This window comes from Mesoplodon bidens, assembly GCF_964165515.1.
Source record: "Mesoplodon bidens genome assembly, chromosome: 1".
NCBI lineage: Eukaryota > Metazoa > Chordata > Mammalia > Artiodactyla > Ziphiidae > Mesoplodon > Mesoplodon bidens.
In genome coordinates, this window is record NC_138176.1 from 204679040 (window position 1) to 204692152 (window position 13113).

The window sequence follows — 13113 nt, forward strand, 5'->3', positions numbered from 1 at the left end:
ACTACTCCTGCCAACCTAGTTAAGCAAGCACCCCTGATTATTTTTGGAAAAGAATGTTGTATTCTTTTCTAAGATAAACACATAGACTTGCTACTATATTTGTTTAGATTTGACTTTACTGGAGCCCAGTTTAGCTTTGACATTTACAGATGGGCTAGCTTTCACCTCACGGCAAGATATAAAGCAACCTGCTATTTAGTCTACCTGCAAAACGCAGTTAGGAAGCCCTAGAGGAACCTAATTAAAATGCAGCACATTTCCAAGGCACTGTATCTTGCTGTGTTGCCATAGAAACAGTGGGAATTTCTGGTCACTGACCTTTAAGGGAATCTGAGAATACATTTTCATAAGGTTCATAAGAAGAGCTAGCTCAGTGTATTAACCACAGTTGTAGGATCAACTTTGGAAATCCCCTATGCAATCCTTCCTGACTTTAGAAGCATATTATATCAGCAAAACCTACTAGGGGCTCAAACTGGACTTTTTGAAGGAATGCTTTTTAACCGCTTCCAATATACCATCTGTACCACTGGGTTTAAAATAATCAAAGATAGTGTTGTAGCAGCAAAGAAACATTAAAGAAAATCTTAGATAATTATACAGGAGATAATTGGAACTAAAATAATACTTAGAAATAGTTTTGGTGTTATAGCTATTCTATTGCATTTGGATTCCTGAAATCTAGGTTTACTCAAAGGATAAAATAGAACATTACTATATCAAAAAATATACCTAGAAAATCAAGGCTTAATATAATTTAAAAATATAAATTAATTCATGTACTTTCCAGTTTATTCATTTATAAATTCAGCCATTACATTAATAAATATGTATAATTGAACAGTTTTATTTATACTTTATATATGTATTTTTGCCATTTGACAGAAGCTAAGTACCCATGATGCACTAGGAAGATGAAAAAGCCTGCCTTACTGTAGACTACTGTTATTATGTTGATATTTTTATCTTCTACTGAAAATAAATAACTTAGTTCTAGCGACAGGATGTGCATAGTTTAGTTATAAGGAAGGATAAATCAGGGTGATCAGGAGCTGGCTAATTTCTCCTAGAATTAGAAATAAATCTCCGTATACATGAATATGACTTATTAGATGCCTGAAGAAGGCTAGAAATATACTAATAATTATACCTAGAAAAGCAAGGCTACTATCACTTTCTCTAGACTTCTGGGGAGTTACTGACATAGTTGTATGTCCTCACTCTGAGAGATGATGTGACCTAGGGGCTGAGAGCACAGACTCTGGCCCCATATTGATTGAACTTCTGTTTTGGCCACTTCTTAGCTCTGTGGCTATGAGAACATTACTTAGCCTGCAGGTGCCTCTGTTTGCTCATATATAAACTGAGGATAGTACTGGAACTTAGAGCTGTTTTGACAATTAAACAAGTTACTATTGATAAATCACTTACATCTATATTTGACACATAGTAATAAAAAAAAAGTATCTCCAATTTAAATTCCAGGGTCAGAGCAAACAGGGAAGTACCAGCCCTGTTGTACTCCTGCCCAAGACAGAAACAACACAGTAGGATGAACTCATCCCACATAAAAAGAGTGTGGTGTCAGTGTGGTGGACGGAGGAGTCTGTCAAGTTTTCAGTCAGAACATAGCGTTTTTCTTCCTCAGTGTGGATGTGGAAAGCACTATCCCTGAGAACTAATGGTTGTCCTGAAGCGTGTGTATGTGTCTGTGTGTGCTGATCCAATAGTTAGCCACTGGATGAGCCAGAAGGTTGGGGAATATAGCTCATACTGGTGGGAGATTCTGAAAAAGATATGACTTGGAATGCCGAACCATACATTAGACTGTTGTGCTGCCAACTGTGGCCAAAGCCCATCCTGACCTGTTTTGCTAAAGCCCCATGGAGCATATGAGGCTGAATAACTCAGACTTGGGGGGATGATGTCTGCAAAAGAAGCCTGGGAGCAGACTAACCCTCAGGCCACTTGTCAGGTAGTTGTCTCAGCAGTGGCTGTGAGACAAGAATCCTGAAAAGGCTTACGTGCCTTGCACAAATTTTGTTTAAGTGCTTGGTTCAAGACAACCACTACTGGTGTATATCTTCCCATGGTATTTTCTATGCACATATTGGTACTAGAAGGCTTCTTGTACAGAAAGGCTGTAATTTTCCTTGTGGTTTCCTCATGAATGTATCTAATGAAACAAGAGACTTACCGCTTCTCTCCAGTTTACGACTACATACACAGCAACTTAACACTCTGCAGTCTCTTTCCAATTAGGCAAAAAACTAAGTTTCTGTGGTGATCATGCTGAGAGTCATATTCATTCTGCCTTCCTTCCTTGCCAATACCTAATATACATCAAATTACTCATGATTACATCTGAGCTGCCTAGCACTTCTAGAATATTTTCTTAAAATTAAACTTTCTGTTGGGGACTTTTTAAAGTGGCTATGCCATTTGTCTCCTGAATAATTAAAAAGATTTTTAAAAATTATTGATTTGTATAGGTCTTTTGACATTCAAGTTTATTGTCAGCACCTATGGGGAATTAACAGATTTTCCCTAAGTAGAAAAATCTTTCCTAAAGAAATATCCTAGAATTCATATGTTTACCAGAATTTAAAGGAGTCCAAGAGATTTTTATAAATCTAGAGACATTAAGGCGATTCTCTGGTAGTTCCCAGAGATGTTTAAAGGTACTTCCTGGAAGGAAAATATTTGATTTAAAAAAAGAAAATCCTGGTTTAAAGTTAACCAGTTTCTCTCAGAGCTTTTAATGTGCTAATGTTAATGTGCCTTATGAATACCTAAAGAGGATGTAGTCAGTATCATTTCTTATGCTTCTGTATTCTATGGAACCCACTTTTTTGTTTTATTTATTGATTTATTGAAGTATAGTTGATTTACAGTGTTAATTCTGCTGTACAGCGAAGTGATTCAGCTATACATATATATACATTCTTTTTCATATTCTTTCTGCTATGGTTTATCACAGGATATTGAATATAGATATAGCTCCCTGTGCTGTGCAGTAGGACCTTGTTTATCCATTCTGTATATACTAGTTTGCATCTGGTAACCCCAAATTCCCACTCCATCCCTCCCACTCCACCTCCCCCTTGGCAACCACAGATCTGTTCTCTATGTCTGTGAGTCTGTTTCATAGATAGTTTCATTTGTGTCATATTTTATATTACACAAAATGATATCATATGTCTCTTTCTGACTTACTTCAGTTAGTATGATAATCGCTAGGTGCATCCTTGTTGCTGCAAATGGCATTATTTCACTTTTTTATGGCTGTGTATTGGGTTGGCCAAAAAGTTCATTTGTGAAAAACCCACACAAACATTTTGGCCAGCCCAGTATATATGTACCACATCTTCTTTATCCATTCATCTGTCGATGGACATTTAGGTTGCTTCCAAGTCTTGGCTATTGCGAACAGTTGCTATGAACACAGGGGTGCATATATATCTTTTTGAATTATAGTTTTGTCTGGATATATGCCCAGGAGTGGGATTGCTGGATCATATGGTAAGTCTATTTTTAGTTTTTTGAGGAACCCGCCATACTGTTTTCCATAGTGGCTGCACCAACTTACATTTCCACCAACAGTGTAGGAGGGGAACCCACTATTTTAGTAAGGCCTCTTAAGGTACTAGTGCACACCAGAACATATTTTGGGCAGTGCTGCTTCAGGGAATTCCCACAGTAAAGGGTTAATGTTTCATCTCATCTTTTGAAACTCCTCTAAAATCTATCCTCCTTCAAATGGCCATAAAGAACTTTATATTTAATTGTGTCAGCTCTCATGGCATGTTGTTTATAAGCATGGTTTTATTATTAAAGTGAGATGGGATAAAAATAAGATTTTTGTAATGAGAACATTTTATTTTAATTTTCACCATTTATATACAAACACAAGATAAGAAAACACATCACAAAACTAACATTTTTATAGTTAATATTTATAGGTGCATAGTTTCATGCTCACATATTTAAGTATTGTATGTATTAAATTTCACAATACATCAATATATTTAGAATCATTAAAAGACACCTTAAAATCTTATAATATAGTAAATCACTCACAATTTTTCAACATCAGCAACAAAAAATTAGTGAAGATTTAGAAATAAGTGGTAGTCACTTAGGTGTTTTTAATTTAATTTAACATTTTAGATTTGAAGCCACAATATCCACAGCACACAGAGACCCTGCTATCATATATTAGGTGAGAGGGAAGCACCGAAATGCTGAGTTGGGGCAGGTGCAGATACTCCAATCACTGCTGATGGAAGACTTCAAAACACACTGAAAACTTTGAGAAAATGTCATGACTGGGCACGTTGGAGCTGAGCACTTGTACAGGGTGGAACATCTGTCAGCAGATCTCAGGAAACTGGGAGCAAAGATATTTCTTAGGCTTCAGGTTCGTAGTCCTGATACCCTTCCTAATAATAGGAAAATTGGAAAGACAACACGAAGTTTTAGTATAAGTGACCAGTAATCAGGGCTTTAGGGCAAATGAGATGGGACATGGCTTGCCACTTTGAATAAAGGTTATAGTCTTAACCGTTCTGGAACTATTCTGCTACATCCAGTATGATTTTCTTCTTTTTAATAGTTTTGTTTTCCTGTCAAATATAAAAGTGCATTATTATTCTTGTGGTCAGCGTTAGGGTGTCTGAATTCTACTTCCACATGCGCCATTTAATAATCATATGACCTAGTCCTGTAGGACACAGTAGGCGGTCTATCTTATCTGGCTCTCATGTTCTTCAACTAAAGTGTTAGCTTCTTTCTAAGAAATCACCTGATTTGGTTCTACAACGTTTAAAGGCAAGTCACATTTTCTCTCCTTTTACTTTGCCAGTTGGGAATATCATCTTCATCTGTGGCTTCAATTATTACTATTTCAAAACTCCTCCTCTCCCCCTATAATACTTGGATAAACATAAACAATAAAAATATTGATGGTCTTAACCAAAGTGGCCAGATTAGTCCTCCTAAAAAACAACTCTAATAATATCAGAATCCTGCTTAAAACATATTTTCAATAACTCAAGCTGCTTTCTGAATGAAGTACAAACTTAAATGGCCAGGTTTTTACAGTACTTTACAATTTGCCTTTGACCCATCCCTGCAGCCTTCATCTGTCACTATTCTCAAAGCTTGAACCACATTTAATTACTCACTGTGCCTCAGACATATCCACATGCACTCTCAGACATGTATGCCTTGGAGTTTTCCTTGTGTTAGAATGTCCTCCCTTCATTTTGGCCTATCATACCTCCCACCCCTTCCCACGCAGATCACTACCACCTCTGCTATAAAACTTCTCCCGATTGATCTAAAGAAATCTTGTAAAATGTTAACCTTTTTTGTGCATCGTGTATATTTTTGCCCCTGTGATGCCTGGTGCATAAAAGGCAGTCAATAATGTTAAGGGTATCATGGTGAGTAAATGAAGGGATACACTTGTATTTGTTTTTCAAACCTACTAGAGTGTAAACTCCTTGCATCCTGGTACTAGCAATTACTCTTCCTGTATTTCTATAGTGTTTATTAGCATTGTCCCATGTATAAAAAGACCCCCCAAATATTGGTAAAATTAATTAGGCAAATAATTTAAGCTCAATTTCTGCAAATGGAATGATTATCAATATGCCTTTTAATAATGCCATGAAGAAGAAGAATAACCTATCTACAACACACTTTAACTCAATTTTTAATGGTGATGTCTGGTTTCGATATCAGGGTAATATTGTTCTCATAGAATTGGTTAGGGAGTGCTCCCTCTTCTAGTTTTTGGATGATAAGTTAATTGGCATTAATTGTAATTAGTGGTATTTCTTCTTCTTTAAATGTTTGGTGAAATTCAGCAGTGAAACCATCTGGTCCTGGAATGCTCTCTGGTCCTGGAATGCTCTCCCTGGCTGGGGTTTTTAATAATTCATTCTTTTTTCATTAGAAATCTATTCAGATTTTCTATTTCTTCCTGAGTCAGTTTCATTCATCTAAAAGTATTTTCTAATTTCTCTTGTGATACCTTTTCTATTAAAGATACTTACTTTCAAATTAAAGTATGCTGTTTAAAATGCTAGACTGAAATGTATCCATTATTGCAAACTACGCATTTATCATATTTCTACTCTCTAATTTTTTTGAGTAACTTTTATTTTACTATGCAAACATCTCACTAGAAATGTATGGCAAATAATAATTACTACTTTTGGCATTTAGTTGATTTCTCTAACTTTCCATTTTGGCATTTGTTTTAGAAGGTAAAGTTTCTAGTAAAATAATTCTTCAATGTAGGGGCCAGCAATCTCTTTCTGTAAAAGGCCAGGCTGTAAATATTTTAGGCTGTGTGGGCCACATACCGTCTCTATCAGTGCTGTTGCCTTTTTTTCTTTTTTTTAACTCTTTACAAATGTAAAAACCATTCATAGCTTGAAAGCTGTCCACACAATACATGTCCTGGATGTGGCTAACTTGTGCATCTAGAGAGTAAGTCATTCTCTTTAAGGACAAACGTAAGGGAAATCTGACAGTGACAGCTTTGGGGTACTGATTATTGGACCCAACTTGAACTCTCAAACTTTATTTTTGGAGTTTCAGGTGCCTTCTTACCTCAGAAGGCATTTCATAAGCCTCATTGTCAGGATCCACAGGTGTGTCTTCCAGAATTCCTTCCTGGGAGGCTCCTTCACTCTAATATTTAAATGAAAAGCATTCAGAGACTTTGAGGAGGTACCATTATTCACACTTTTTAAAATCACAACCATATTTTGAAAAAAATCTTATATACAGTACTGGAAGGGATGTAATAAAAATGGCACTCCTTAGTATCACTGCTAGCATTCTAAACTATACAGTGCCTTTGGTAAAACACTGAGGCAACAGGTGTTATTAATGCTAAAAATGTACAATTTTTTTGGCCAGGTAAAGCACCATTCGGGAAACAGTCCAAAGCTAGAGAACAAAGATGTTTCTCACAGGATCAATGACAGTAGTAAAAATTGTTAACCTAAATACTCAATGGATGATGAAGAATTAGGAAAATTATCATTCAACAATTCAATAGATTATTATGAAAACATCTATTACTATGACAAAAATTATATAAAAAATAAGAACTTCTTTATGATACAATGTTTAGCGGTATATAAATGTTGTTGTATATATTATGGATACAGCCTAGGTAGAATTTAGATACAAAGGTGAAACAGATTGGAGGAAGGCACAACAAAATATGAAAAGTACTTTTTGTTGGGTAGCTATGCAGGTTATTTTTACCTTTTTGTAAGTTTTTAACTTATATAACCATTTATAATGTAAAAGCATACATATTTTATACTTTATTTCTAATAACGGCAAAGAAACAAATTTAAAAAACAAATTTCAAGACTGAAACCGTACATATTTGGCAGAAGAAAATTCAACTATTTGGTCAGTTTTCTAATTATCTCTCCTTAGGATACCACAAATTCAACCTGTTGTGGTCATGGTTTTATTAGTGTTCTTCATTAAATACCTTTTGTTGCTTTGCATTTATTCCAGAAAAGGAATTGTAAAAAGAAGTGATTGAAAATTAAAAGAGCAGGGAGGCAATGTGAGCCTATATGAACTTGCTTAAAGATATCAAATAGTCCCTCAGTTAATGTGGCTTCTGTTTAAAACTATGCCTGATGTAAATAACATCTCCCCATGTCTTCATCTCGAAAATACTTACAGGTAGGGAAAGGGATAAGGAAATGGATGACGGTGAGAAAACGTCAAACTAAAGCTCATTCTTACATTAGCTGGGCAGAGAAGCTTATAAATCATCCACCTCTGCCTAACTCCTGTTTTATAAATTTTAAAAGTCCAAGTTATTTATAAATTAAGTAAGATATAAACCATCCCCCAAATACCTTACTTCTAAACGTGGAGTAAGGTACTGTGTTCAGTGTTTCACCTCTTGGTTCATGTCAAGAACATAGGTTCTGCTGATTGGTGGTTAGACACCAGGGCTGTAATATCACAAGACTTGTGTTCAGATCCTAGCTTCTACAGATTCTAGACCTTTTGTGATGTTGAACAAGTTTCTTAAGCTTTCTCTAAGCATCAAATAGCCTTAGTGATAAAATAGGGCAGCAATAACTTTTAAATTGGGAGGAGCCAATGACATCATTAGTCCTCTCATTAGTATTTAGATAACTTTTAGTGATAGTCAAGTATGAGGAAAATAAGGTAAATTTCCTGTTCCTTTGCATTTTAAGCTTTTAGGGATTTATTTTTCTAACCTAATTTGTTAAAAGATTTTGATATAGACTGGACAAGTAAATATGCAGAACTGACTTGCTTTCTATCACAAATGAGGTGCTAATTATACAACTAAGACTGATGAATGTTATTGGATATGTGTGTGTATGTGTATTTGAGTGTGTCTTACATTCTTCAAAGGTCATCCAAGTAATGGTCAATGTTGCTGGTGAATTCTTTGGCTAGATTGATCATGTATTGGCATCAAGTGAAATCCATCCCTATTAATTTTAAATAATGACATACTTAGGTTGCAAGTACATAATAACTGCTATTTTTAAAAGAATATGTATTTCTGAGCATGTGTTTACCTAATCTTTAAAACCATACTCCAAATATCTACAGTTTATAAAGTAAAATATGTATCACTCGTGGGTAAGGATTTGAGAAGCCACAGAGGAAATGCTAATATAATATTTAAAAAGAAGTCAAATAAGTGATGAGACAGAAAGTCAGCTACAAAAGTAAAGACACATAAATTAATGGAAAAAAAGAGGAAACAAGTGAAATATAAATACCAGGATGGTCAATAAGTATCAACATGTCACAGGAAGAAGCCTATACTTTCAGGTATCTTTACTCACTAAAGGAATAAATATGTGTGGCTTTCACAAGTTTGCTAGACTTTATGTGTTGTCCTCTGGTGAATGAGATTATTGATTTCATTAAGATAAAAATACATTAATATTAATAAACTATCATTAAGGTTTTAACTGTATTATATGAAGTGGAAATAGCTCATAGACCTCCCATGAGGCAGGCTATCCTTAGCCACATCTTGCCAAGGAAATTTGGCTTTAGAGGTTTAGTAATTTGCTCAAACTAGCAGAGGTGACTCCAGACTCTGTGCCCTTAACCACTATCCTGAGCTTCTTCTCCAAAAGAATTTTGGCATTCAAAATGTTTTCTTTAACTATCTATAGATTTCAGAAACTGAGAAATAGGACATTCTCTCACGTCCCTGACTATGCCTTGCCTATTCCTTTAAGACCCAGTTAAGAGTCTATTCCTGCTAAACAAAATTATCTTATAATTTGATTGCTGAAACCCATCAAAGAAGTTTATTCAGAAGCACTGTATGCTCTGTGGGGCCATTATAACTTTCAGACTCTAAAAGTTTACCCAGAAGGAAAAAACAAACAAAAAGTATTAGTTAAAGCACAAGTGAGAATTGCCTTTGTTTATCAAAACACTGATGAATTCTCTAGTGTGTAGAAAGAAACCACCCCAAGGGCGTGGCTAGAGAAACTATTGAGGATTAAGGAAATAGTGGGGATGAAGTTGCAGAAAAAAAGATAATTACTCAAAATCCTTTAAGAACAGGGGTGTATGATATTCAATTTCCTATTTTTCTATCCAGTCTTGTGCTGTAATATAATTTCACCATCCTACCATATCCTTCACACATAGCCTGTTGGCCCTAAATATTCACTAAAGTGCTATCCAGTGGTCAGAATAGGATGCTGCAGTATGAGGAAAGCACAGCATAGGTAGGAGACGGATTATATATATAATGGAAGCAAGAAATTAGAACCAGAATTGACCAGGAAAAATGTAATCACAGGAAAACCATCAAACATGTACCTTGCCTTTCCTACACAAACTGTACCTTAGCACATCATTGGATGCAATCAGCAAAATTTGGACTGTGGGAAATGATACAGGACAAATAACTACTTCAACAAGTAAATTGCAAGAAAAACAAAAGTTTTGGGAAACATGTAGATTAAAGTGGGCTTCAGAGAGCATTAGAAAATTACAACTTAAGAACCTTATTTCACTCTTGTTTGGAATCCTGTTTTGAGAAAAGAGAAACAAATATGAGATGGGGGAATTTAAACACTGACTGGATATTTAATTAAAGAGTTACTTTTTACTCTTAAAATGGGATATTATATTTGGGTTTTACTTAAAGAAAGTCCATAAATTAAAAAATAATAAATGTTTTTAGATCAAATAAGATATCTAGGTATTGCTTTGAAATTATCCAGGTTTGGCTTGGGAGAAATGAATAGGCTGTAGAAGAAACAGGAGTCTATGTGGTGGTGATGATTGGTTGCATTTGAAGGGGAGCATAATATGCACCCTAAAATGTGGTGGGTAGAGTAATGTGAACTGAAGGCAGTCGAGGCCCAGCAGACTCAGGAAGAGTTTCTTACATCCTCCATAGTTGCCTAAAAGAACGTAGATTAGAGGCCTGGACCAGAAAGAGAGCTTTCACCAGAGAGAACTTTTTGTTTATCTGAAAGCGCCCTCTATATGGCAGGGAAAACCTCTGATTTCCAAAGATCTGCTCTTCTCGTCTTCCTGTGCATTGTCCTCCTCCCCTTTGAAGCTCGGGCCCCTATCCCATTCTTTAGCTCAGGGTAGTATATAAACCTCAATTGCCCGACTGCCTTTGAGTTCCATATCTTTGTGGGGCTCTCAAACGTATGAAATTAAATTTGTTTTTCTCCTGTTAATCTGTCTTATGTCGATTTAGTTACGAGACCAACCAAAGAACCTATAAGGAATGAAGGGAAAATTTTTCCTCCCCAATAGTTTGGTGCCGAATGTGGGGCTCTCCTTTGGCTGGGCATTGCTTGTTCTGGGGTTGCTGCAGCTGAGTGATCCTGGAAGCTCTAGGTAGAAGGTAAGAATTCTTACCACATCAGTCTCCTGGATCTCTGCCTGCAGGATCTGGTGGAAGCAAGAGTGGGGAGAATCCTTTTCCTTTTTCTAGATTTAGATTAGCAGGAGACACCATTTGTGTGAGTCAGTTCCTTTGGCATAGTGACTCTGGTAAAGATCTGTTATGAGTATTCTTGCTTTCTATTGATTCCTTTCCTCCTAGGTCATTGTTTTCTTTTGTCTTTTGTGTTGTTTGTCATGAGGAGGAAAATTCATAGGGTTGAATACAGGGATAGACCCTATAAGCTTGTTGTTGGAGCTGGCCTTAGACTGGTGAGTTCATGATTCTCACGAGACTGGCATCTCTTTAGACAAGCTTTGCTGTGGTTCCCCTATATTAAAGACAACAACAACAGAGATGAAGGATTCTTTTTGTCTTGTTCAGTCCCATCTGCCTGTTTTAACTTCTCTTTCCTGTTAAGATCTGCAGAAAGCACTCTGTCCAGATCACCAGGACCAGGGTATAAAGATTACTTATGTAAATCATGAAAGCCAGGAGGTGAATTTAGCAGAATCACTTGGGATGGGTGGTAGGGCTGGCTTCTCTGCCCCTTACAACTCCTTGTACTTTTCCATCTACTTCTCTGATTACAAGGCCCTGTAATCAGGTTCTGCCAGCTTCAGGCTTTCCTATGCAATGTCCCTTGCAAATGTTTTCTGGACCCCCAATGCAAGAATTCATGTCTGTGGATGGTGGTAGTTCTGTTAAATTACAAAACCCTTTTACCTCTACTTTTCAGTTCCTACTAAATTTAGGGAGGAGTTTAAAAGATTAATGTACATTCACAAACCCACTTACAGCTGCCAAGGTGTGCTTTCCCCCTCCATAAAAATTATTTTGGATTATATATAATAAAATTATGTTGTAGTTAACAGACAAAACAGACAGCTCCTGGCGGTGGCGGGGTGGAGGGGAACTCTCACAGAAGAAACAGATGACCCAGGCCCTCCTATAAATAATCAGGAAATGGATCAGCTTGAGGCCAATATTCAGGGGCTAATAGAAGCATCAGCAGAGGTTTTTTCCTCCTGAAGTGAACTGGTGCAAGACTGAATTGTACATTCAGGAAAAGGAAAACATTTGAAGGCCTTTGTTAAAGACTTTATCCAGACTTTTAAAAGGCATTCTGCATTAAACCCTGAAGCTCCAGAACATAGAAATCTTTTGATTTCCATCTTCTTTGGAAATCTCCCTGATATAAGGAAGCAAATTAAAGATAATGTAGTTGGATGGGTGGGCCAGCCCCCTTGACAGTATTCAGGCTGCAACCCAATCTTTGAGGAATTAAAATCAACTGTCCTTATCTTGCAAACCTTTGCAAAACCAGAAGTGCAGCTCTAGAAACAATTCAAAACACACCTATCTTTACCAACCCCCCAACCTCCCCTATTCATCTCAAAATGCTTGCACATATTGTAAAAACTCAGGGCATTGGAACAGAAGTGTTCTAAAAAGAAGGAAAATAGTAATTACCCTAAACTTCTGATAATTATAGAGAAACATATTCCCAAACTCATTGGAGACAACTCACATTCTTTCTTTGTCGCTTGAAGATGTAAATCTTCCATGTCTTTGAAATGTAAACACCCCAAGGATATAACTAATACACAGCCCACAATCCTCTGAGACTGAAGTAAACAAAAGGGGGGGGTGGTGGGGGGAGAGGCTCTTTACAATAAAACACAAACTGCTATAAAATTTCCCTTGCCGAAAATTTAATCCACAGCTTCCATAAGATTACTTATTTCGGACAAATAAAAGTCCTTGCCACAAAAATTAGTAAAATGCTTTAGCCATTTGAGTGGTAACCTTCACTTGTTCCATCTTCCAGAGACACAATTTGGATCCAACTGTTATTTACTAACTAATGAATTTTGTATTGTTGTACCTGATCCTTGGCTAAAATTTAGGGTCCCTGTTTGTATCTGTGTGTTTATATATGTCTATGGATGTATGTTATGTATATGTGATATATTTCTACCTCTGGATGGTATTGCCAAAAAAAAAAAAAATTAACTGACTGTTTAACTGGCTTAAAGAAAAACATGCACTTATCAATTTAAATATTTTTAAAAACTCTGAAATATAATAGACACTAACCCAAATGCTTTTCAAGTTCATGTGGTCTGGGACAATCTTTGGTA

At 36.2% G+C, this 13113-nt stretch overlaps 1 protein-coding gene across 2 annotated transcripts in view; it reads right to left on the minus strand.

Moving 5' to 3' along the window:
• Positions 1 to 3971: 3971 nt before the first annotated feature.
• The window catches only part of SNCA (synuclein alpha), a 129239-nt gene continuing 120097 nt past the window's right edge, over positions 3972 to 13113 (minus strand). For both annotated transcript variants that reach the window (XM_081234978.1, XM_081234979.1), the window contains exons 5-6: positions 6625 to 6705; positions 3972 to 4442 (exon numbers count right to left, since the gene is read on the minus strand). In XM_081234978.1, the coding sequence (XP_081091104.1) occupies positions 4410 to 4442; positions 6625 to 6705 (114 nt within the window). In that variant the 3' untranslated portion in view covers positions 3972 to 4409. The remainder of the gene's footprint in view (positions 4443 to 6624; positions 6706 to 13113) is intronic.